Raw genomic sequence first — 24,711 nt, 5'->3', positions numbered from 1 at the left:
CGGGGTCTCCTGGCGGTCTCCAGAGGCAGAGAGATGCACAGGCTAATGAACCCAATTACTTACTGCCTCTTAAAACCACTTCAAAGGAAGAAAGAATAAGGAACTTCTGAAGCCTCTTGGTTTTGCCCAAAATGCAACCAACAAGATATCTATCCCCTTTGGTGTTGAATTTAATGTTAACTTCTTAACTGCAAGAAAATATCAAGAAAAATGCTATATTAAACTATCGATACCACTGATTAACCTTGAGGAAGTAGTGGCTATGTCCCTCCATGTCAGACTAAAGAAACTTCAATTTGGATCATCTTTGTATCTACTATGCATATGCTTCAGGCAATAATTCGGTCACTGAAACCGTATTGAACACCTATTATCCACCAGGTTGTATGCTGAGTGTGAGCTACACAAAGATGTATAATACTTAGTCCCTGCCCATAAGAGAACAGGCTAGTAAACAAGTCTTTAGAACCTCTCTGATCAATTCTATACCAGAGGCACAGAGAAGCAGGGAGACGGCTAACCAGTGGAAGCAGGGAAGACTTCATAGAGAAAGCAAAATGATTTTATCATCTACCATTGAGAGCAATCGGCAACAAACAGCTAATGAAAACATCAATGTAATCCAATGTTTTTCAAAAAAAAATCTGAGGGGTTATTCACTGCTTTGTCTCTTCTAATTTTGTAACAAATAGGACTAAGAATTGACTATACTAAAATTAACCCCAAATCACCATTTGGAGAAATATTAAGTGTTGGGCTTACTAGCAAACCTGCAAACTTACTTTTATATTCAATTCAATAACAAGATAATTGAGGGCCTATAATATGCCGAGCACTGATTTCGTGCTAGGGAGAGAGCAAACACAGCAGAGAAGGCAGAAATAAAGTAGAAAGCTTGCAGCCTCGGGAAGGTGAAATGAGATAAGGCAGAATTTGAAAAATGCTTTATGACAGGTGCCAACAAGTTGCTCTCAGGGACACAAACTCAAATGCTTCACAGACCTGGCAGGGTGAGAGTACAGGCCCCATGGAGAGGGGCACCCACGACCCAGCTCCCCTGGATCATGGCCAGGTGGGAACGCAGACCTGCTGTTGCCAGAACTTCCTATTTTTCAAGAAAAGCTCAGATCCACATTCTTTCTGTGAGATCTCTGGATTTTTGAAGATTGCTTTATAATGCTGTCCACAACTGAATTCAACACCCTGGCTGCCAATCTGGAGCCTCTGTGCCTCCAAACCTCACCAGGAGCAATTATGGTGGATAAGGAGATAACAGAGGGCAGGGGTTTCAGCGCTGGATTCAAATCCTACCCTGCCAGTGCTGTGCAAACTTGGTCAAATGCTAAAATGGCTCTGAGTTTTGGTTTCACTCTCTTTAAACTGGGGATAAGCAGATCTGCCTCACAGGGTTTTTGTGAGAGGAAAAACGTGAGCTAGCATATAGTAAGGTCCCCCCAAATGACAGGTTTATTGTTATCTTCAGAAACGCCTTCATGAAGGAAGAAAGATGAGAGCTGGTTCTTAAGGGATAGGTAGAATTTAGGATTTGGACTGGCAAAGATGGCCTGGAGGGCTTTCCAACCATTCTAGGGAGACGGAACAAATATTTGGATGTTGGAAGGAGGCAAAAATGTAACGTCACCTAGTTTGGCTGGAATAGAATACATGACGGAGGGTAGAGAGAATGAACTCCAGAATGTCAGACTGTGACCCAGGCTCTGGAGCTCCTTGAATGCCACCCTAGGAAGGGCTGGACTTTATGTCAGGGGAAATGAGGAGACAATAAGGTCTTCTAGCAAGGGATCCAAATCAGATCAGGGTTGTTCTATATGATGTGTCCACTCAACCCGGGTTTACTGAGGGCTTACTATGTGCCAGGCATTCTATTCAGTCCTGAGGATGCAGTGATGAATGAGGCAAACAAACAAGATCACTGCTCCGTGGCACTTAAATGCTAGAGGTGACAGGAAGCAGATGGGGGTTAGACTGTAGGAGTCTGGGGACTAGTTGGTGCGCCATTACTAGCTCCAACGAGAGGTAATGAGGGCCTGATTTAAGGCATTGCTAGGAGATGATGGAGGAGATGAGTCAAGAGATGGTAAGGAGAGAGAAGCAATGTAAGTGGTTGGTAGGACTCAGGGTTTTGAGCTGGCGTGGCAGGGCAGTTATGATGGCATCAGCAGAAACGAAGAAGGTGAGAGGAGATACCAGTTTGTTGACAAGAATGATGAGTTGACTCTATCCCAGAAAAGTTTTGATAAATAGCAGACTGGTCTGTTACTGGCTCCACTGCAGCATCTTGGTCAAGTGATCATTTCTGAAGCTGCTGGGTTTTCTTACCAAAAGGTACTTTTTAATTGGATTACATCCAGAGATTCGATACCAAGCCTAAACCTATGTTCAGCTCCTTTCCCAAAATACAGTATCAAAGGCAGAGCCTGAACACACAAAGCATTTCCGGTCAGATAACCATTTGCTTTTAAGGTGGTGAAAAACAAGCAGAGACTCCAGAGCATTCCTATGATAAACTCCCACCCACATAGAATAGAAATGCTCTCCAGCTGTGGCTCATTCTTGTGGGTTTCTTTCTGCAGCAGCCTGAGTACAGTAAGGTCCAAGAGGGAGTTCAGGGGCTTGGGTTTGAGGACTCACTTAATGACCATCCTTCTGTTTGGGAGCAATATACCCACAAGTGAACTAACCTTTTTCACAAATAGGTCTATTATTACATTCTAGATGAGGGTTCCATAGCTACGCCAGTGCTCAGAAAGATTCAAGGTGGAATAAAGGAGTTGTACTGGATTTCTTATTCTTTTCTTATAGAGTGACCATTTCTTCTGAAGAAATGGGGAGGAGGCATGTGTAATATATATAAAAATAAATTGGATCCCCTTGGCCATATTTTCACTGTGTCTCGTTTTGTTTCTTTTTTCTTTGGCCACACTGCACGGCATGTGGGATCTTAGTTCCCTGACCAGGGATGAATCCCACGCCTCCTGCTTTGGAAGCACAGAGTCTTAACCACTGGACCACCAAGGAGATCCCTTTGCTTTGTTTCTTTTCAGGGGGTAGGAACAGAGGGCAATTAGAGTGATATGAAAGATAGAGGTGGAGAGAAAAGAGGCATTCTATTGTTCTCCAGCTTCAGCAAAATTATCAGGTATTCTTGCCGAGTGAAATTAAGTGCAGAACAATTATTATACTTATAATTCCAGCATCTAACACAGTGCCTGACACACAGTAGGTTGATGAAGAAATAAAAGTGTTGAAGTAATAAGTATTTGTAGAAAAGAATAAGTATCTCTTTATAGAAGTGAATAAACACAGAATCAACTTTACTCAATGAAATTTCTAGCATTCAGCTGCATGGAACAGAGTATTCAACTAACAGTACTTTAGGTGATAGAATTAATTTTCCTCACATAAAAGCAAGCTCAGAAGTCGCCAGTCACTGCTGTTGTATTCGATATTCAAAGATATCATTGGAAAAAAAAAAAAAAAAGATATCATTGGGGGCCCAAGAACTTTTTATCTTTCCCTTCCATCATCCTCTTATTTATTGCCTCATGGTGGTAGGATGGTTGCCCCAGTCCTAGGCATTACATCCACATTATGGAGCCAGCAATATCTGTCCTCTTTTATCAAGAAAGTAAAAAAGCTTTTCTAGAAACCCCCAGAAAACGTCCTCTTCTAGCTCTTTGGTCTGACCTATATTAGATGGACATTCACAGTTGTAATATAACCTCAGAAAATGAGTATTTAGCCATATTCTTTGCCATCGTATATAAATTCAGTCTTCTATTAGCAAGGGAAAAGGGGGAAATGGACATTGAGTAGACAATTAACAGTGTCTGCCACACTTTTAGAGCCCTTCCACACCCAACTCCTTCTGAATACTCCAATTACTTATGACCTTGTATTAATTTATTGTCACTTGTTTCCCCTTCAGATTGAAGGCAGAACACATATTTTACTCATTTTCCCCTATCTTTTGCACAGGGGGCCCTTGATAGGTTTTGTGGAATAAATTGAAAATATTATAAATGTTTTTTGGAGTACAAGTAAAATGAGGCTTTTTAAGTAGCTATAAAAAAAAACATGAATTCATTTCACATTTGTGCATTAGCTACTATTCCATTTTAAACACACTAAGTAAAGTAGGCTTAAGTGAAGTTTCAGAAAGAGATATAAGAACAAATATAAACAACAAATATAAAACATTCTTATAATTGTAACAACAGTGCAGACAAAACTGAAATTCACCTCTAAAAAATGAAGTTAATTTCCTGTTTCTTTATCCTCTAATGCATTCTGTAACATAAAGATAGATAAATTATTCTAGAAATACTGTTCCTTTCAGGTTCAGAAATCTTCAGTGGATCTCAATGCACAGAAAAATCTTTCCACACTCCTCCTTGCTCCAGTGTTCAAAATGCTCTAACCTGGCCTCAACCTACCCTCATAGCTCTGTCACTCATAACTCTTGTATCAGAATATTTTGCTCCAGCCGAAGTTTTCTACTCACGCCCCTCAATGGCTCTCGGGCATTCTACTTCCCTTGACCTCTTGGCTTGTCTGAATCTGACTTAGCCTATGAAGGTTGGCTCAAGTATCAAGTTGACATTTAGATAATGTGAGTTACTAGCATTTTTTAGGCTGGAAATACAGTTTGCCTATGGAATATCTTCTATGTTGGGTTTTGTTATTCCAGTTTTCCAAGAGGCACCTGTATAAACTGCCATCCTTTCCTTTCATGCAACATCCTAGTCAGCAGAGCACTGCAACAGCAATGATTTCTTCCGTAATGGGAAACTGATTGCTAGAATTCTGAGAGTGATTATGCTGACCATTCAATTAGCAATTATATAATTATATAGTAGCTAACATCTCCTAAATAGGAACTGTATTAAGAATTATCATTTGATCCTTATAATCTTATATGGTACTAGTTTTACTCCCATTTTGCTGATGAGGAAACAGAGGAAATAAATAGCTTCTAATCCAAGAGTCAATAACTGTTTTCTGTAAAGGGCTCAATAGTAAGTATTTTTGCTTTTATACCCATACAGTCTCTGTTGCAACTACTCAGCTCTGCCGTTGTCATATGAAGGCAGTCGTTGACATTAAGGAAACAAACGGATGTGGTTGTGTTCCAATAAGTCTTTCTTTACAAAAACAGGCAACGGGCTAGATCTGGTCCACGGACTTTTGTCTGCTGACCTCTCTGCTCTAGTTCAAATAACCCATTTTATAAGCCACTCACTCCAGACTGCACCAGAGGCAGACCTAGAATCCAGGTCTTCCGACTTGTTGTGGTCTTTCATACTAACTGAGCTGGGATAATTATTCTATAATAAATTGGGTTTGTGAAACCATAAGACAGATCTGAAACTACCAACAAATTAGATAATTTTGACCTAGATTATTAAATTCAGGTAACTTGAGGTGGATTTTTTTCTGTCTTCTGGATCTTCCAAAGGTAAATGGACTTTTAAATTTAGTTTCCTTGCTTATCATGCAGAGGAAAGCATTTCCCACACCAGACAAACACAGACCACAATTCCACGTATAGTGAAGACTCAGTGCTTGTTAAAAAGCAGGATTTGGTGGTTCTGGAACTATGGAAACATTGTCAGGACAGTAGTCCCTTGACAAGATTCCTTGGAGTGGCTCTGAGTACACATGGCTTCCTGCCAACTTTTTAACTTGGCCTCCTATTTTACCAGGGGACATTCTGACGTGGTTAGAAGGGGTAGGAACACCCTCCGTGGCTGTAAGACAAAACCCACGATTGCTTGACCTCCTTAGCCCCATGCTGGCTCTAAAAAATTTAGTTCTGCATTGTTGATTCAAATCTTTGACAGGACATAAAATTTCTGTGGGGAAAGCTGTTATTCTGTGACCTTTGTTCCTTCTATTAATAGGCTTGGAATGTCATGGAAAATATATTTAACATTCTCTTGTACATCTACTTCTTGAGCACTGTTTACAGCAGTTTTTCAATCTTTGTCTTAGGACTCCTTGATGAAAAAAATAGTTTTCAAGAATTTCTTGGAGCCAGAAGTATGGTAACACTGTATTTCAAGATCTCCGTTGGGACCACAAGCTAATCAGAAAATGAGAGGAGAAGTAAACTGTATCTAATATACTTTACTCTCCTAAGTAAAGACAAGATGCTGTTACCTTAACCGTTCACAGCAGACTAACCATTGGAAGACTGGCCAGCCTCTTCAGGAGCACTCAACACGACCAGAGGCTGGAAGATGAGCTGACTCTAGAAGGTCAAGAAATACAGTTATCCTTCATGCCTCTGCTCTAATTATGGCTCCACAGCATTCTTGTCCATGACTTATGCCATGACCAGGGGTTATGTTTTGATCCTGAGTGTCCATGTCTTATTAGGTTATGCACATCATATTAAAAAACTTAGATCAACCTTGGAAGAAGTTCAGAATTCTCATCAGCCTATATAATTTTTGCTTGCCCAAGCTATCATTAAGGAGACTAAAGGAAAAAAAAAATTCTTTGAATAGACAGAAGTATTTGCTGTGGATGACCAAGCAAAAGACACCTGCAGTAGTGTCTTACTAGTTGGCACCTCCTAGCACTTAAGATATATGCAGCCTTGTGCCCTGGAACCAGCTTCTGAAGAATGGAAAATATTTAAAATATATTACCAAAGCAGAGGAAAAACAGCTAGTTTCCCCCGATTTCAGAATCTATAAGTATTGTATCAAAGTAAGTAAGAAAGCTGTACGTGATCTTCTGCTAGGGATAACATTTATGGAGCCTGGGGCCAAGAAGTATAAATACATCTTATCAATGCTGTGAAGTAAGTACTATTATTACATCCATTATACAGAAGAGGAAAATGAGGTTACAGAGAGGTTAAGCAATCTACCCAAGGTCACACAGTAGTAAATGATGGAGATGGGATCTAAATTGAGGAAGTCTGACTCCATCCAGAACCTGAATGCACCTTTACTCTAATGTGTATAAGCACCTGGTAAAATCTACATCCTTCAGTAGAGAATTGCTGAATGAGAGACAAAGAGATTTGATGAATGAGAGATAGTATATTTTAGTCCCATTGTTCCCCAGGTCACTGCTTACGTACTACAGAGCACATCCCACCTCGTGCTACTGTCCACAACATGTGTCCTGGGCAGTCACAAAGAGAACACTAACCACAGAAACCCGTGTTCAGACCTTAACATTATCATCGCCCAATAGTTACCAAAGTCTGCACCTTGCTTTTGTAATGCTATTGAAGTGCAAGGGGAAGCAATAAGTTCTTAATGGTTCAAGGTACATATTTTGGGGGTAGAAAAACTTGATTTTTATAGTCATTCTCTCCCTTCATTATTTTAGGAACCTACTGGAACTCTGTAGTAATCATTAAGGCCATGCACAAATATTCTGTCTCTTTTCTTTTAGGATTGCACTTCTCCAGCCTCTGGAAGTTACCTGCTTTGGCCAGTGAAAGGTGCACAGAAGTGGTCTCTGTTGCTTCCGGGAGGAAGCTTTAAGACCCAGTGCATGCTTTGCCATGTTTATCCTTTAGACTTAGTAACTGGCAATATTCCAAATAGTGGCTGCCCAAGGTGAGGACAACAGTGAAAGTGTGGAGCAAAGCTCCCTGCCCACCCCTGATGGATACATTTTATATGGAAGAAATAAAGCATTATCAGCAAGAAATTATCCATCAAGACTTGAAGTCACTGTTGCAGCAAAACCTATCCTATCCTGACTGGTCTGCTCTTGCAGAAAATACTGATGCCTAATCTAAAGCAGCAACATAGTGAATACGGCAGAAGAAGGGGACTGGGCTTCTGGCTGTAGTGAAGGCCATCAGTGCTGCCAGCTAACAGGAAATATCCAGGCATTTCCAAAAGGACTAAAGACAGCAGTACAGAAAGAAAAAGTCCTCACGATGCAGGACTGAATGTGGTCAAGATTTCTCTGGAAGCAGAAAGGTGAAATTTCCAGTTTCTACAATTGACTCAAACTGTCAGAAGCCCCAAAGAGGCCCCATATCTTTCCCATATGCCCTCGGACTTGAGCAAGCACACCGTGAAAGCAGTGTGGAGTTTTTAACTGAAAACTGGCCAGGCTGAAGCAACCACTCGGAGAGGCAGACTATTTTAACTTTCCTGACAGACGGTAGACTAACCAAGGGCTTTTCTCTCTCCTTTTCTCCTTTTCAGTAATCATCGAAAAGAGCGATGCTGTGAGTTAGGGGTTTAAACAGAAAGAAATTGAAATCCATGACAGTGATGACTTAATAATATTGCAAATTATAGTTTTTAGTTCAGGTAATTTAGCATACCAAATCACAGTTTAATTTCCTTCTGCAGAGCCCAGGCACGCGAGATAGTGTACGGAAGAAGGGGCAAGGCGGGGTGGAGGGAGAGGGCGAAGATGAGAGTGAGAAAAAAATGTTTAAGACCCCTCAAATGCACGTGCCCTTGAAAGACTAATAAAAGTGCCCTGGAGAATGTAAACGACACTTCGTTAATATGTGCGAGGCCCATAGCCGTGATCTTTGGGAGGCCACGGGTCCTCGCTTCCTTTTGTTCAGGTGCCAGCTTCTCCTGCCTGCTGGAATGTGAGGATCAAGTGCCCAGAAGGAATGCATAAAGTGTGCAGGGCCCTGACAGCTGTCAAAGGAAAGAATGACTTTGAGAGTGTCAGCAAAGCCAGCTGCTGTTGAATGGCGTGTGTCCTTGATCGGGCTCCACACAAAGCCTCGTGAAGGAATGGAGGGTGGCGGCTGAATCACTCAATGATTTGTCTTTTGTTCTAGGATCAACCTTCTGGAAATAAACCACTCTTCAATCCGTACTCACCACTCAACTTGCAAAATATTTAAAATAGCTGCCTCAGGTATGTAGATTATTAATTCACCTGGCTGAAGCTGGGTTTGTGTGCTTGGCCAGAGAATCGGGGATGAATTCTGATTGAATTTCATCCAAAATGATCACCTGAGTTCCAGCCATGACAAGGTAGTGAGGACAAGTCCTTGGGGCTAGCTTGAGAAATATTAGTTGTTCAAGCCTGTCAGTATCACCCAGCCAGGCTGCAGCTTATCAGCTTGACCGAACGTTCACTGGAGGATCTTGGAGTAGTTATATCCCTTCGCATGTATCTGAGTTTAGAGTTTAGGGGTCAAAGAACTAGGCTGAGTTTGCAGGTGTGTGAAACTAAAGTTCTCAAACTCTAGGATGCCTAAGAATCACCTAATAAAAAAAATTCCCACATCCTACCTTATCCTTACTGAATTAGAATCTCTTGAAGTGGGGCTAAGGAATCTGTTTTAACATGGTTCCTAGATTACTTCAATAAAAACTAGAGTCTTTTTCAAAATTTTCTCAAATTTACTTGAGTAGAAAAAAGAAAGTATAACCCTTCATAAACATAAAAAGCACAAACACAAACATATCTAAGAAAACAAAAACTCAATCCAAAGAACTGATATAAGTGAAAAATCATATCCTCTATCATCCAAACCAAGACACTTCTGAAGGTGAAATTGGGCGCTCTTCATAATTACAGTAGGATAACAGGCATAAACTGGGACTCTGCTAGGCAAAGGAGGGCCCTTGCTCACCTGAGTTCTAAGACTAACTTGGGCAGGAGAGTTGATTAAGATTTAGGCCACTAACCCAACAGAAGCCTGCATCCAAGTCTCGAAGTTTAGCAATCACTGCAAATACTTTAAGAGGGTCCTAAAGCCAGAGGATCTGGTTCAGAAGCTCACACTGGCTTGGGCAGAGCAGGATGAATTCTTAGGTCCCAATTACCCTCCCTGCCTAGGAAGAGACCAGTAGAAGCCATGACATGCCGGTGGAAGAATGCACACAGTAGTGACATTTACCCACAGCAACTTCAGCAGTCTCATGACATGTAAATGATTGGTCCTCAAAGGCAGAGAAGAGGGGAAACAAACCAGGCATTATTCTATACTCATCTTACAGTTTTTAGGAAGCATCTTTTCCCTAAGTTTTTAGTTCTATTCTCATACAGTCTGCACAAACCACCTAACAATTATTGTCACATGGATTTCCTACTGCTTTCTTCCTGGGTGAACGATTGCAATATTATTGTAAGACAAAGGAAGAAAGGGTTGTGCATTTTCATTATTCAATGTATACAAAGAAATCAGTGTATAAAAGCTGTTTTAGAGGTACAAAATAGCTAAATGAGAGAGCATGTTTATCTAGGAAATTTCATTTATTTCTTTGGTTTTAATAATGACTGTGGTATATAGTTGCTTTTGCAAATAATTACAATGGATTTGCAAATAAATACAATGAAAGTAAAAATTGCCTATTTACTTTCAGATATTACTTCCATTTAAAAAATAAACTCAAAATATTGTATTCATTCAATACAGAACTTTACTCTTAGCTCTACTCCTAGCCCTAAAGTTGGAACCCCCATCTTAAAATGTGAAGACCAAAGAAAATATATATGCAGAAGAATCTGAATCTTCACAAAGTAACTTTTCTTTTAGAAAGTATATGTAGGGTAGACCATGCCTCTTCCGTGTACAGTTGCCTGTGCCTGGAATGCAAGGGAAGCAAAATTGGCCTGCTGACCCCAAGAGAAGAGCAGTATCTGAGGAAACATTGAAATAATTACTAAATATGTGTACTAAAGAGGCATGGTGATAGTTACAGGAGAAGGGAAAGGGAAGTAAAGGAAGAGAGAACTCGTTCTTAGATGATTATAAAATATATCTTATTTACCTGAGAGAGTTAAAATGTATTGGCTATGCTTTTCAAAAAGTGGTCTTAATTACCCTTGAGATCAGAATTCCATATGAGGTAAATATGTTTTTAGATAGTTTTCTAAAATATGTATAATTTACTCAAGGAAAAAAGGACTGTGTCCTCTGGAGCCAATCTAGCCTCACAGGTAAATACAAATTTAAGTAGATTTCTAAGAAGCATATTATGTACAGTGGCTGATAGAGTGGAATGTCTATGGAGAAGCTGGGAAGGTGCGTCAGTTAGGTACATAATAAAAATGTATTGGAAATATACATCATTTTCTCAGTGGACTATAATTGGCTATGCATAGTAAAAAGTCTTATTTTAAAAAATGTATTCTGCATCCACAGACTTTTAAATCTCAATAACTGCGTTATTTTTAAAACTCAGAATGCCAAGCAATATTAGTGAGAGTGACAGAAGAACTGCACGGTAGATGTCATTCTATAATTTACAACTCTCTTTGACATCTTTTTCTACTTCTTCTTTTAAAGCAGACTTCATCTAAAGCCATAGGTGAAGCGTTAAAGAAGATGGGGGAAAAAAAATAAAATAAATTAATAAAAAAAAAAAAAAGAATACGGAGAACAAAATTCAACTTTCCTTACTAAACTGACTGATGCTTTCAGGAGTGTCAAACTATATTTAACTTTAAAATATATCCTCTTTTATTTTCCAGAAAGAGGTTTTTTGGGTTTTTCTAAATTATAAACCAAAGAGAGAGGGAGAGGGAGGGAGAGAGGGAGAGAATTTTCAGCATCTAGAGTAAAATAATTATCTTGTTCTGTCATTTATACCTTCGTTTGGCAGGGAAGCCTTCTCTAGCCTGCTAATTAAGAGACTTGCTCCTTCTAACACCTCACCATTCACCCAGCCCATCCACTCAATTTTAGCTTCACTTGTCTCCTTCCCCTGCAACCTATATGGACTTTAGTGTACCTGCCCTTATGTCCTTTCTGTATTGTTCTGGGCTGTTGAGCTGTGCACTGTTCTGCTTTGGCCACTACAGACTCCTGTGCTGTCACATAGCCCCAGGTGAGCCTTCGCAGTTACTTGACGATCTGTTCATTCATCTTGTGTTGACGGGCTACCACATTCCTCCCAAGTATTCTTTCAATCCTCTTCCTTTTTTCAGAGCCTTCCATCCCAACTTTCAACTATTTCTCCCACTTTCCTGAGAGAGCTGAGGTCACATGTGCTTTCTCAACACTCACTCTTTCACCAGAAGCTCCCCATGGAACTTCATCCCTTCTCCTGTGCTTTTCCTTCCATCCACGTCTATCTCTTCTGAGACCTTGATCCTCCTCTTCTAGCTCTGGAATTCCACCTTCCCCACTGGTTCCTTCTAAAACAGTATGAGCTCTCCATTACTAAGGCAAACCCCAAGTTCTTGCCAACTTCCTTAAGTTCTTGTCCTTCCTTCTCTTACCCTTTCAGAGTCAAACTATTCTGAAGGGCAGTTCATACAAGCTGCCTCCAACATGCCCTTGGCTTTCTGCTCCCACCACTCTAGGGAAACTATGAACACCAAGGTCATGACTAACATAATCACCAATGTTTATGACTTTTTTCTCAGTTCTCATCTTCCACGAGAATTTGCCATATTTAATTCGAGTGACATATTTCTCAAAACTCTTAGTTTCCATGACAGGGACCCTCTGACTCCCCTCCTACCACTCTGACGATTCCTTGTCAGCCATATGCTCTGTTCCCCCTCTTCCCTGGCCCCGTAAATACAGGCATTCTCCACAGAACTGTCCTTGGCCCTCTTCTCTTTACTCTCAGCAGCCTCTGGTTCAGTAATTACTTTGATCTCTAATGAGGACTGCTCACATTTAGGTCTCTGGCCATGACCTCTTCTTAGATTTAGTTTTCTATTTCTAGTGCAGGCATACCTTATTTTATTGTGCTTTGCAGATACTGCGTTTTTTACAAATGGAAGGTTTGTGGCAGCCCTGCATCAAGCAAGTCTATCGGCACCATATTTCCAACAGCATTTGTTCACTTCGAGTCTCCGTGTCACTTTTTCGGTAATTCTCCTAATATTTCAAACTTTGTATTATTATTATTTTGTTATGGTGATTGTGATCAGTGATCTCTGATGACTTGCTGAAGGCTCAGGTAATGGTTAGCATTTTTTTAACAATAAAGTATTTTTCAATTAAGCTATGTACATTGTTTCTGAAGACCTAAAAATGCCATTGTGCACTCAATACACTGCCTACAGTGTAAACATAACTTTTATATTCGCTTGGAAACCAAAAAATTTATGCGATTCATTGTATTGTGCTATTCACTTTATTGCAGTGGTCTGGAACGGAAGCTACAATGTCTCTGAAGTGTGCCTGTGTCTGCTAGAATACTCAGTTTGGTGGCCTGGTGACATTTCAAACACAACATATGAGAGACAGAAGTAGTTTTCCTCCCCTCTAAAATCTATCCTTAACTCAGATCCTTTGTTCCATTTAATGACTTGATAATCTTCCCAGGCACCCATGACCAGTAAAGCTGCTTCTGCTGCAAACATTAATGATAACACTACTACTACTATTACACCTAGGAAATCCTCACTGTATCACAGACATTGTTCTAAGCTCTCCACATATTTACCCATTTAATCCTCATGACAACCCTGTATTGTTAACCCCATTTTACAGACAAGGAGACTGAGGGAGAGTCACACAACAGCCTGGTTCCAGAGCCAATACTCTTAACCACTATGCTATCCTGCCTCGAGAAATCTTCAGTGATTGTTGGCAGCATTCTTAAGATGTGTTATAGCTGAGAGTGGCTGGAAAGTGGCTCATCCGAGGTATGAAGGAGTTGAAATTGGGTGGTGGTCATGGGAATGGAAAGGAGAATGACTGATGGGAACACATGGGGATATTTAATGACAGGAACCGCACTCAACTCAGTTACCTATAGCACCATGGGTAGTGGCTGGGTCTCAGAAACCTGTGAATGAGGATAGGAGTGAATTATACACATAGGGAGCAGAAAATTCCTTTTTCTACCATACTGGCAAAGGTAGAAGGAATTCTGATTCCTTATGGGAAGTATAGATGTTAGGGAGAAGATCAGAAAGATACTGGCAAAATGAAGATGATTTGACAGTCACTTTCCTTTTTTTTTTGTGGCACGCGGGCCTCTCACTGTTGTGGCCTCTCCCGTTGCGGAGCACAGGCTCCGGACGCGCAGGCTCAGCGGCCATGGCTCACGGGCCCAGCCGCTCCGCGGCATGTGGGATCCTCCCGGACCGGGGCACAGACCCGTGTCCCCTGCATCGGCAGGCGGACTCTCAACCACTGCGCCACCAGGGAAGCCCCAGTCACTTTTCTTTTACTAAATAATATACAGCAGACAACATGGCTACTTTGAGTGGTTATGGGACTCTAATGTCTGATTTGCTGTTTTCTATTCATACATAATCTTTCTATTCACTGCTTGCTATTAGTATATCAGTGTGCATGATATGTATTATACTACTTACTTCTGGTCACTAGAATTTATAATATTTTTGTGGAGGTACGACACATTAAAATTAAATAAGTTCATGAGTTAATAAATACTATGTAAAAGTCGTAAAGCAATGCGGCATAGTGGTTTAAATCATGGGCTTTAAAGTCTAGATAGAATTGGGTCCTAATTTCAGTCTTTCTTTGTGACCTTGGATAAGTCACTTAGCCAAACAGAGTTCATTTTCCTCATCTGTAAAATGTAGATGATAGAACTTACTAAATACTTTCCATGAGGAAGAAGTGAGAGGATGTACGTGAAGATAATGCTCAGCATGGTGCCTGGCACATAATTACACACACACACACACACACACACACACACACACACACACAGGAAGGGCAAAAAAGATGAGTGTCAACTGAGGAAAACAAATATATTATTATATGTTCTGAAGTGGAGCTCAATATTGGCTAAAGAGATAACTGGCTGGGGTGGGAGAAGCAGATTCCAGTTGAGTCTTAAAGGATGGACAGGTCTTGAATAAGCAGAAAGGGCATTTCATGTAGATAGCAAGGCAGAGCATATCAAGAGAATCTAAGAGGAAGGTACAAAATAAAGAGTAGTACAAACACAAAATCTACAGAACTTATATTACGGATTAGACAGAGAGAGAACCACCAAAGATGATTTGAGTTTTTGAGTCTTCACCAGTAAAATAACTGTGCTACTGGTAGAAATCCATCGGCTATGAAAGGAATCCATTTTTAGAGGAAGAACACAAATTCAGGTTGAAATACACTGAGTTTGGGGTTATGATGGGACAACTTTCAATGTCTAGAGGATAGAAAGAGACAACAGACTTGGGACAAAAGGCATAGCCAGAGATTTTTCAGCTCCTTGAGAAGAAGAATTAGTTAGGTCTCATTTCTCTTTGTATCCCTCAGAGCGCCTACCATGGTGCTTTGAATATTCCAAGTAGGTTATCACTTGTTGCATGGATGAATGAATAAATGAATGAAAGTAAACACTTTGTTGTTATCTTCCTTGGGGATAGTTAAAATTGTGGGCACAGATCGGTTCTCTAAGGAAGAACAAACTTGGGACTATTCCAATATTGGAGACAAAAGACAAAAATGAAGAGTTAGTGTAAAAAAACATGAACGCACAGGGAGATAGGGATAGAAGGGGATATTAAATGGTGGTCAAGGGGGCACTGGGATAAATGCACTAAAAAAGTGGAAGACCAAGAGAGGTTATTGATGTCTTCAGGGAGCAAGTTTAGTCAAATGTTACAGATGGAAGCCACAAAGGAAAGAATTAAGGTTGAACAAAAGCGGGGAGTAAATGGAGGCAACAGATGGTGATGGTGAATGAAGGGGAAGAAACCACATTGCCCCTCACTGCACTTTTTTCTTAAAATGTGTCATTTGTCATAGGTGTGCCAATAATTAAGTGTACTCATAATGAATACGTGAAAGAATGAATGAATTGAATATGAAATCACTCATATTGAATACCACTGAATATCATTCATATTGAATAGGAAAAAATACTATCTCGATTTCTTTTGCTTAATCAGAAACATTTCACCTTCATTTCTGTGCTGTGGGTATGTAAATAGATACAAATGTACTCGTAGGTGACAAAGTTGGTCAAAACCTGTAAGATGAACACTTATCTCTTTCTAATATATTACTCTTTTTACCTGCTGTTATGGGAAAAGACCCACCCAGAAAGTTGTATCACTTTGCATTAGACTGTGGGAGGGGAATATTTATGAATAAATATAAGGAATTTAAATTTTCCTATCAGTTGTTTTAGTATAAGCTATAGCCCCTCCAAGTGGCTCACATCTGGAGAGTTTCTTTTATTAAAACTAATTGTTTTGCATGTTTGGAAAATGTACAATTTTATCATCATGGAGAAAAGTCTACATCATGTCTTTATACCATAAAAAGCAAACATGACTTACAGAAACAGAAAAACACCTGAAATCAATAAGCATCTATTTACTTCTCCCCATCTAAATGAAAAACAGGTATCAATAAAATATTTTAGCTATGGGTTTGCCTTTTTTTTTTTTTTTTTTTTTGCGGTACGCGGGCCTCTCACTGTTGTGGCCTCTCCCGTTGCGGAGCACAGGCTCCGGACACGCAGGCTCAGCGGCCATGGCTCACGGGCGCAGCCGCTCCGCGGCACGTGGGATCTTCCCAGACCGGGGCACGAACCCGTGTCCCCTGCATCGGCAGGTGGACTCAACCACTGCACCACTAGGGAAGCCCGGGTTTGCCTTTTTTAATGCTACAGAATTCACGCAGAGTAGAGAAAACTCATGCTTGACACATTCAACTTCTAGTACAGTTTCAAGGTGAATTACTAAATCCTCAAAACCTGACCTTCTAATGAAGGCACTGATACAAGCAGAGTTGGTGAAGAAAACCACAAAGATACAAAAATGCATAAATATATGACCAGCTAGGGACAAATTTTGATGGAATTATCGCCAGATCTCTACAGACAAGGCATATCTATCAAATGTACCTACCATAATCTTTGATTCCATTAATTTCCTGAGAAAAGACATCAGGTAGAGTTCTGGATACCAGGTGTGTAAACACTAAGAGATTCTGATATTACAGTATCTTTCACATAGAAACTTGAACACAACCCAACCAGATGCAGAAGCGAGTTTCCGCTGGGAATGCTACCTACCCTTTTACTACTAGTATCATTATTTAAACGTTTAATGCAGGAGAAACTGAAGGCCAAAAAAGAACACGCCTGCACTTAATTTCAAGTGACAGCTAATACAGTGCATTAAAGGTGTAATACTATACACATGGTAGTTATATATAAATAGTAACATTAAAAGGGGTTACAACATCCCTAAGACATCCTAAGTCTAAAACACTTAAAAAGCACATTTGCAGTACAACTTATCCTAAATTATTTTAATTGGTTTCAAGAAGACTTCAGATTAGTAATGGGCTTTGACTTTTCCTGATTATAAAAGAGAAACACAGATGAATGCTTTTTAGACAGCCTAATATCATTCCCAGGTAGACTACCACATAACCTGTGTTACTTAAATGCCATTAACTATCAACGAATGTTATTTTCATGTAAGTGTTTTATGTAAATTTTGTTTGCCTAAAGTTGTTAGTTCTCTTAATAAATATAGCTAATGCAAAATGTCTCTCTCTCTTTTTTTTTTTTTTTTTTTCTTTTTTGGTTCTTTCCTTGCATTCATTATCCAGAAACTTTTTCAAAGAGAAAGCGGGGAGAAAAAGGCAGAATGACAGAGCTTGAATACTTAGCAACCATTTTACCATTGAGGGTCTTTTTTTTTTTATAGTATGAAAAATAATCCAGTTACATTCTTTAGCTCGATTACTTACAAATAACTTATCTGAAAAAAAAAATCAAGTACATCTGTCAGTTGTGGAAGTTTATTTTTCCATGTGTTATCTAGAGATAAGCCAGCCTGTACTATTAGATTTCCACTGACATAATTGTGCGTGAATTCTGATCTGATTTGGTATTACATGGTGCAAAAGGTGACACATTTTCTCTAATATACCCCATTAGAAAGGAAAGAAATTGCCAAAGTATGAAATCCGAGCACCTTGATTCAGAAACTATGTGACTTTGAGGTCAACTCAATGGAAAAGAACTTGTTCAAGTACCCCAGGCACTGAAGGTTGAGACAAGCAAATCTAATACCCAGGGTAGTTACTCTGTTGGATAATCAATAAAATCTTACACTATCAGACTGCAACAGCTGTATATTCGTTTATCATATTGTCGTGTGTGTCTCCAAAATATTCAGGTGTGGAATCACAAAGAATACAGATACTGTCCCCATTCCAAAATCATTGCTGATCAGAAGACTCGGCTAAGAAACCAGAACCAAGAAACAGAATTCATGTGCGTAACGCGCTGAATGTTGATTTTAACATCCACGTAATGTCACCTCACTACAGCAGAGAAACATTAGCTTCAAAGATCCTGGAAAAGAGGCTTCACCGAGTTACTCAGAGTTCTTACAGCACAATTTTTAGAGATATAAGTGATCTTTGAAATCCTATGAGAAATGTCCTTGAACAAATTAATAAAATACCAGATGTGAACTGCTGGCAATTCCATTTTCTAAAAAGCAGAAACTCTTACGTTTTAGGTCGGAAATGTTGTACCACCTCTTTTCCTCACTTGGCTTTCTATTTCTGGCAGCCAGGCAGAGTAAATAAGTACTTCCAGAACACAGGACTAGCATTTCGTCGTCCTCCATCGGCGGAGGACAATGAATGTCCATTACAACTTAAACAGGAATTTAAAAAGGATTCTTTACAACTCCTTCCTACCTCCACCCCCCAATTAGTTTCAAGGGAGAGCTTAGGTAGAAGGTGAAATTTGGGGACTACATCTTTATCTATGGGCAAAGCAAAAGAGGAGAGATTGAGTTTTCAGTGGAGAAGTTGAGAATGACAATTCAGTCAATCCTTTGTTGCTTCTCCTTTCATAAAGCAAAAACAAAAGTGAAATAAAAAGAAATAGCATGATAAAACTTGGATATACCTGGCAATTTGAAAGTGCTATGTTTGTTTATTTTTGAGATAACCTAATCCAGCACTATGTGCAGATAAACCTTAGACAAAGAGAGAGTCTCCTGGTAATAGGCTCCATATTCCTGAAGGCTACAGGACATCTATTAGAAGTTTTTGCTCTTTGGAAACTGTGGCTGATTTAATTTTTGAAAGATGGCCACACAACATCTCTTATCCTTTAGGTTCTTATGCAATATGACCTTGACACTCCTGACGAAGAGGGAGAGTCGAATTCACCCTCTCCTTGAATCTGGGCTGCTTTTAGGGACTTGCTTGACTAATAGAATATGACAGAAGTGACATTCTGGAGTCTTCCAAGGCTAGGTCATAAGCACCCTTGCAGCTTCCACCTGGACCTCTTGAAACACTCGATTTTGAATTCTCCCTCTCAGGACCCAGTTGCCATGTTAGGAGAAACCAGCAACAACCTCTAGTCATCTGACTGAGCCACCTTGAATGTCCAGCCTTTAGATGACCACAGCCCCAGACATCTGGCTGGAACCGTACGAGAGATTCAGGCAAGAACTGCCCAGGTGAGCCCAGTCAACGCACTGCATAGTGGAGAAATGGAAAATTATTGCTTTAGGTCACTAAGTTTTGTTTTCTGGGGGTTGGGTAAGGCTGTTATACAAAAAATGGTAGGCTTTGGAGGCAACAGACTAGAGTTTGAAGTTTGGTTGTTTTACTTCTTTTGTGACTTTTAGTGAGTTACTTTATGCCTCAGAGGTTTCTGTCTTCATCAGAAAAATAGTGCCAGTAGCTGCTTCTCAACTGACCCATATTCCTCCAGCATCATATTTTCCTAATGACTCTTAGATCAAGGCCAGAATAAGCACGGTTACTATATATGTTCTACTCTGAACCAACTTTTGAGGAATCAAAAATATTTGGCCTCCTTTTACATTCATACTTCTTGCTTCCACATTGGATCTGTGTTTACTTATTGGAAGCACACTGAATGGGTGAATGGGAAAAAGGCACTATTCATAGACCTGTTGCCATCATTTTTCCAAACACTCTCTCAAGACCTAGAACGCAGGGAAAAAAGAGGACTGGGGCAGGCATATAGGACACTTTCTCTGTCTATACTGGACAGAACGGGCTCTGGCTCTGCAGAACTGCATCCCAAGTGACCTAGCTGTCATCTCTAGGTGGGTCAACAGGCTTTGCTGGGAAGGAAAATTAATGAGAGGATTTCTTTTCCGATCTCAGTTTCTTCATTGTCAGACAAGTTACTTAATTCCTAGTCTTAGCTTCTTCTCTATTAGATAAGTTAACTGGTTTCTAGGCTCAACTACTTCTCTAATTTAGTCACATTATCTGGTTTCTAGCTGCTTCCTCACTAGCCAAGTTAATCTTCCTGATACTGAAGCATGGGAAGGATCCTTGATAAGCCAATACACAGAGTCATCAAGAACATTAAATAAGGTAAGGAAGGGAAAGCACTTTGAAACACTGAAGTGCTACATACATATAAGGATGCCTCAGCTAGGCATCTCCCAGTCATCCAAAACCCTCAATTTCCCCTTACTCTACCCAACATAAAATTTTTCAATAATCTTCTTACAGTCATTATTAAAAATATTTCTCAAATTTGTTTCTTTCTATTGTCATTATTACCATTTAGGTGTAAGATGCCATTACTGATGGCCGGAGCAACTGTGGAACTTTCTAGCCTATTTCCCCACTTCAAGTCTCATCTCTTTTCATGCCATCCTCTGTCCCATTGCCAAAGTTTCCTTTGTAAAGTACAAGTTTCATCATGACAGATCTCTATTTTAGAACTGCCTTTTATTCTTCACTGGTTGGAGAATAGAATTCAAATTCCTTAGATGATGCTGAAGCCTTCACAACCGTAAGTTTCCCTGTCCAGTGTCATTTTCCTCCACTTCTGCCCCTACTACCCCACATACTCCTTGACTTTACACACACTTCCTCATACATCCTCATTCATCCTTCAAGACCCAAACCAAATGCCATTTTCTCTGTGCAACATTTGCAGACAGTCCTATGAAGATGGTCACCCTCCTGTTTTTCTCACCCAGATTCTGTTCATAACTTTATTATAGCATTTTTCTCACCGTATTACAAGTATTAGTTTACATCACCAAGGGTCCCATCAGACAGTGACTCCTGAAAGGCCCATATTGTGTCATATTTCTCTTGGTTTACCCAGTGACTTGTCCTTCAATATATGTTTATGGTAAAAAAAAAAAAAAAAAAAGGTATCCGTTTTCAATAAGAAGGACACAATGGCAAAACAGTTCAACCTATACCTGAGATTGGGCTTCAAGGGGTGGGAATATGTTTGTGAGTTTAGGAAGAAAATAACATTTTAAAACTTCCTATCTGAGACTTTGATTGCTTTTAAAAAAAACGTTTGTCAAATTATATCAGGACATTGATTCACGCAGAGGATACGGCATAGAATGCTGTATCTATCAGCCTAGCCTAAATTATGTTGCAGTGAAAAAAGACCTCAAAATCATAGAGGCCTATAAAAACAAAGGCTTAGTTTTTGCTCACATTACCTGTCCATGTGGGTTGGCTCCAGGTCCTCTTTATTCCAGAACCCAGGCTGACTGAAGACCTCCTACATGGACAGTTCCAGCTGTGTTTCAGGGGGAAACAAAGAGAAATGGCAGAGCCAAGGATGGCTCTTGAGCCTTCACGTTGGGAAGTGGCATGGGTCAGCCAAAGTGAGTTACGTGGCCAAGTCTGAGATCAGTAGGCAGGAAAGTACATTTTGAACAGAAGGCAATCTGCCATAGATGCTACAGAAGGCAAAGAGACAGGTGACACTGTCGCTACCATGTTAAGACCTCTAGAATAGTTTCCTGTTGACAGGAATCCAAGAAAACACACCCTGCTAACATGATTATAGCCATATATCTTGAGTTACTTTGAGTCTAGCTAAAGTTGGAAAATTTCAAAGAAAAAAACAGTACCATGAAGTTTTTATATCTATTAATTCTACACTAATTATGGAGTGTGATGAAACACAAAAAGTGAAGTATTTCTTGTGGGACAAGATTCTGGCCCACGGACGCATGGAACCAATAAAATTGAATGAGTACCTTAGGCTGCATACTCTAAAAATCTATTAGACCTTGTGGATCTTTTTCTTTATATAAAAATATCTTGATTTTTACAGACTGGGGCTTTACCTGGCTTTGGATTTTCCCCAAGAAAAAACACTTGTATTAAAACATATTTTGAGTTCAACATATCACCAAAAGAAATAACCCAGAGGCCACTGAAATATTTTGGTGAAGCCACACATTTCTTGAAGTTGTGTTCTCATCAAATGATGTCACCACTACAGAGTTTCTGACCTTTCTTTAATACTTCATTTTCTGCATGTAACTTAGAGAAAATAGATACCTCCATTTGCATAGCCAACTCCTGTTGGCAAGTTATCACAATCAAGGAAGAATTCCTACTTCGTGAACTCCTTTTAGAACCTGCAGAGTCAACGTCTTTAACATGGTGAAGAATTTCTTTGCCAAACAAACTTCCAGGCAGAATAAAAATCTTGGCACTCTGCGCTCAGATGGAGCATCTGTGATGCTTGGCAACACATCTGGTTCTGCTGCTTTGGTGAAGAAACATTCTCCTCATCTCAACATGCAGTTGTGTCAGCCAGTGTCAACGACTCCGCCAGCGATCATGAAAAACTTGTCTCTATTTCTATGAACGCTGTCAACCTCCTGAGAGCCAGGGCTGACACACTTCTATTTCAAGAAGTTTTGTCAAGAAATGGGAGTAGAAGAGTCAATTCATTTCTGCAATACAGAAGTTAATTAGCTTTCCAGAGGACCTGTCTTCAAATGTTTGGCTGACCCTCAAATGAAAGTTCCTCTTTTTTGAGGCAAAGGAAATCCAGCTATTAGAATAACCCAAAAGGAAATGGTCCAATCATAGTTAGCTTTACTTGATGGATATTCTTGCCAAATTACCTAGGTAATCAATCTTTTCATTTAAATTCTTTTAGCTCAACAGCCACTCTGGAGGGGCACGTGGCGGGCAGACAGCTACCTAAACATTCCAAGGCTGGAGAAGGGCTTCTGCAAACTGGAACAAAGAGCGACAAAGCTTCCCAATTTGTTTACAGGTAGAAACCCATAGACAGCTGGAGTCCTTAGATAACCCTTTGAAAGCTAATCCTGCCTCTGATGACCTTAACATGCAACCATGAATACTTGATCCTTTAAAAAAAAAAATGACAAAGCATTAATGATGCAGACTTCTCAAAGCATGATCTCAACAAGGATTTTGGAGAGCCCTAGGAATCTCACTATGCCTAACCCTCATCTAATAAAGCCACAGCAGCTCCCATTTTGTTTGTTACTGTTTTCTTTTGCCAAGTCAGTATTTTAAGCACTTATTGCTGTGAAACTGAAAAGTCATAGTCAAACAGATGTCAAAAATAATAAGTCTATTGCTGTGTCAAAAAAACCACTCCGTAATTTTAATATCAAAGCCAAACATCAGCCTTCTTGTAGAAGCTTACTTTTGAGCTGAATTCAACTTTATTTTTACTTGAAAAATTTGCATTTATCTCAGGTGTTTGAGGAAAATAGGCATTAATGTCAAGAAAAATGTGGTGAGAACAACAGAGATAAGACTTTAGGAAGATACGTTATAGTCTCTGTAAAATAATTCAATTTCCATTGCAAAAAAATGGCACAAAAAAGTTATTTGTATATGTGTTTATATGTTTTCTTCTGGGGAGAATGTCTACAGCTGCCTTTAGATTCTGAAAGGGTCTGTGACCTAAATAAGGCTAGTACCATCTGCCCTGGTTCTTTGCAGAGTGAAACATTTTAAGGAATGGAATGAAAGTTGTGAGGAAGTGAACTTCTGTTGAAAAAAATGAAGTTAACCATGCCTTGGTGCTCCACTCACCAATGAATAATAGAGGTTCCTCAATAGGAAAGTAATCAACTGCACTAGAGATGGGCTCTAACCCACTCTCCTTTTGGACAAACTTTTCTGAAATAAAAACTAAGGCAATTTGGATAAAAATATTTGTTTTGTTAGATTCTGTTTTTAGTTTCCATATTAAATGAAGAACTGTAGAGCCATATTTTTGCAGAAGAGTACGACTAAGATAATAAGGAAAAATTAGGAACTCAGATCTAGTGCTTTAAAATGCAGCATTTTTTTGGAGAAGTATAGAAAATGCAGTTGGAAGGTGCCTGTATTAGTTCCTATTGCTGCTGTAACAAATTATCATAAACCTAGGCTTAAACAACACAAACTTATTATCTTACAATTTGGCAGTTCAGAAGTTGAGACTGGATCTCACTGGCCTAAAGTCAAGATGTGGACAAGACTGCATTTCTTTCTGGAGACTCTAGGGGCCTTTCCAGTTTCTAGAGGCTGCCCACGTTCCTTGGCTTATGGCCCCTTTCCTCTTCCTTCAAAGCCAGTACAGCCGCTCACCTCCCTGCTCTGCCCCCAGTCAGTGTGTGTTTTATTAATGCCAATGCTCTGGCCCTGACTGTGGGTTCCCACGGTGGTACTCTATGGCTGCTCCTTCAGCTGCTGTTTCTTGATCTCCAGGTTCTCCTTGTACTTGTACTTGTTGAGCCTGCGGTGCAGGGCACATGCTTTTTTGGGTAGCAGATCCTGGGGCTTATGAACTTTCTGAGGTTCTCCTTCTGAATCTGGTTAATGATGGTGAGAACAAGGGTGACAGACTGGCAGACAGCTCAGGTCTCCGGGAGCTTGGACCATATGCCGCCTGTCAGTTTGGCGATGTGCACCTGGGAGAGCTCCAACTTCAGGTGGTCCAGATGTTTCAGCAGCTCTTCTTTCTTGCTGGGAAGGTTCTGAGCATTGGTTTTGGCCATTGCTGCACACTCTGA

General features: G+C 40.0%; 1 protein-coding gene across 11 annotated transcripts in view; it reads right to left on the bottom strand.

Moving 5' to 3' along the window:
- MCTP1 (multiple C2 and transmembrane domain containing 1) overlaps nt 1-24,711 on the bottom strand; it is a 360,390-nt gene that overhangs the window by 44,710 nt on the left and 290,969 nt on the right. Inside the window, exon 20 of one of the 11 annotated variants that reach the window (XM_032626367.1) lies at nt 22,071-22,623. The exons of the other annotated variants lie outside the window; for them this stretch is intronic. Within the exon in view, the coding sequence (XP_032482258.1) occupies nt 22,618-22,623 (6 nt within the window). The 3' untranslated portion in view covers nt 22,071-22,617. Of the gene's footprint in view, nt 1-22,070; nt 22,624-24,711 lie in introns of those variants that run through there. 11 annotated transcript variants of the gene reach the window in all.

The sequence above is a fragment of the Phocoena sinus genome, chromosome 3, assembly GCF_008692025.1.
Source record: "Phocoena sinus isolate mPhoSin1 chromosome 3, mPhoSin1.pri, whole genome shotgun sequence".
NCBI lineage: Eukaryota > Metazoa > Chordata > Mammalia > Artiodactyla > Phocoenidae > Phocoena > Phocoena sinus.
Note: the sequence above shows the minus strand (reverse complement) of the source record. Positions and strands in the feature narration are given on the sequence as shown.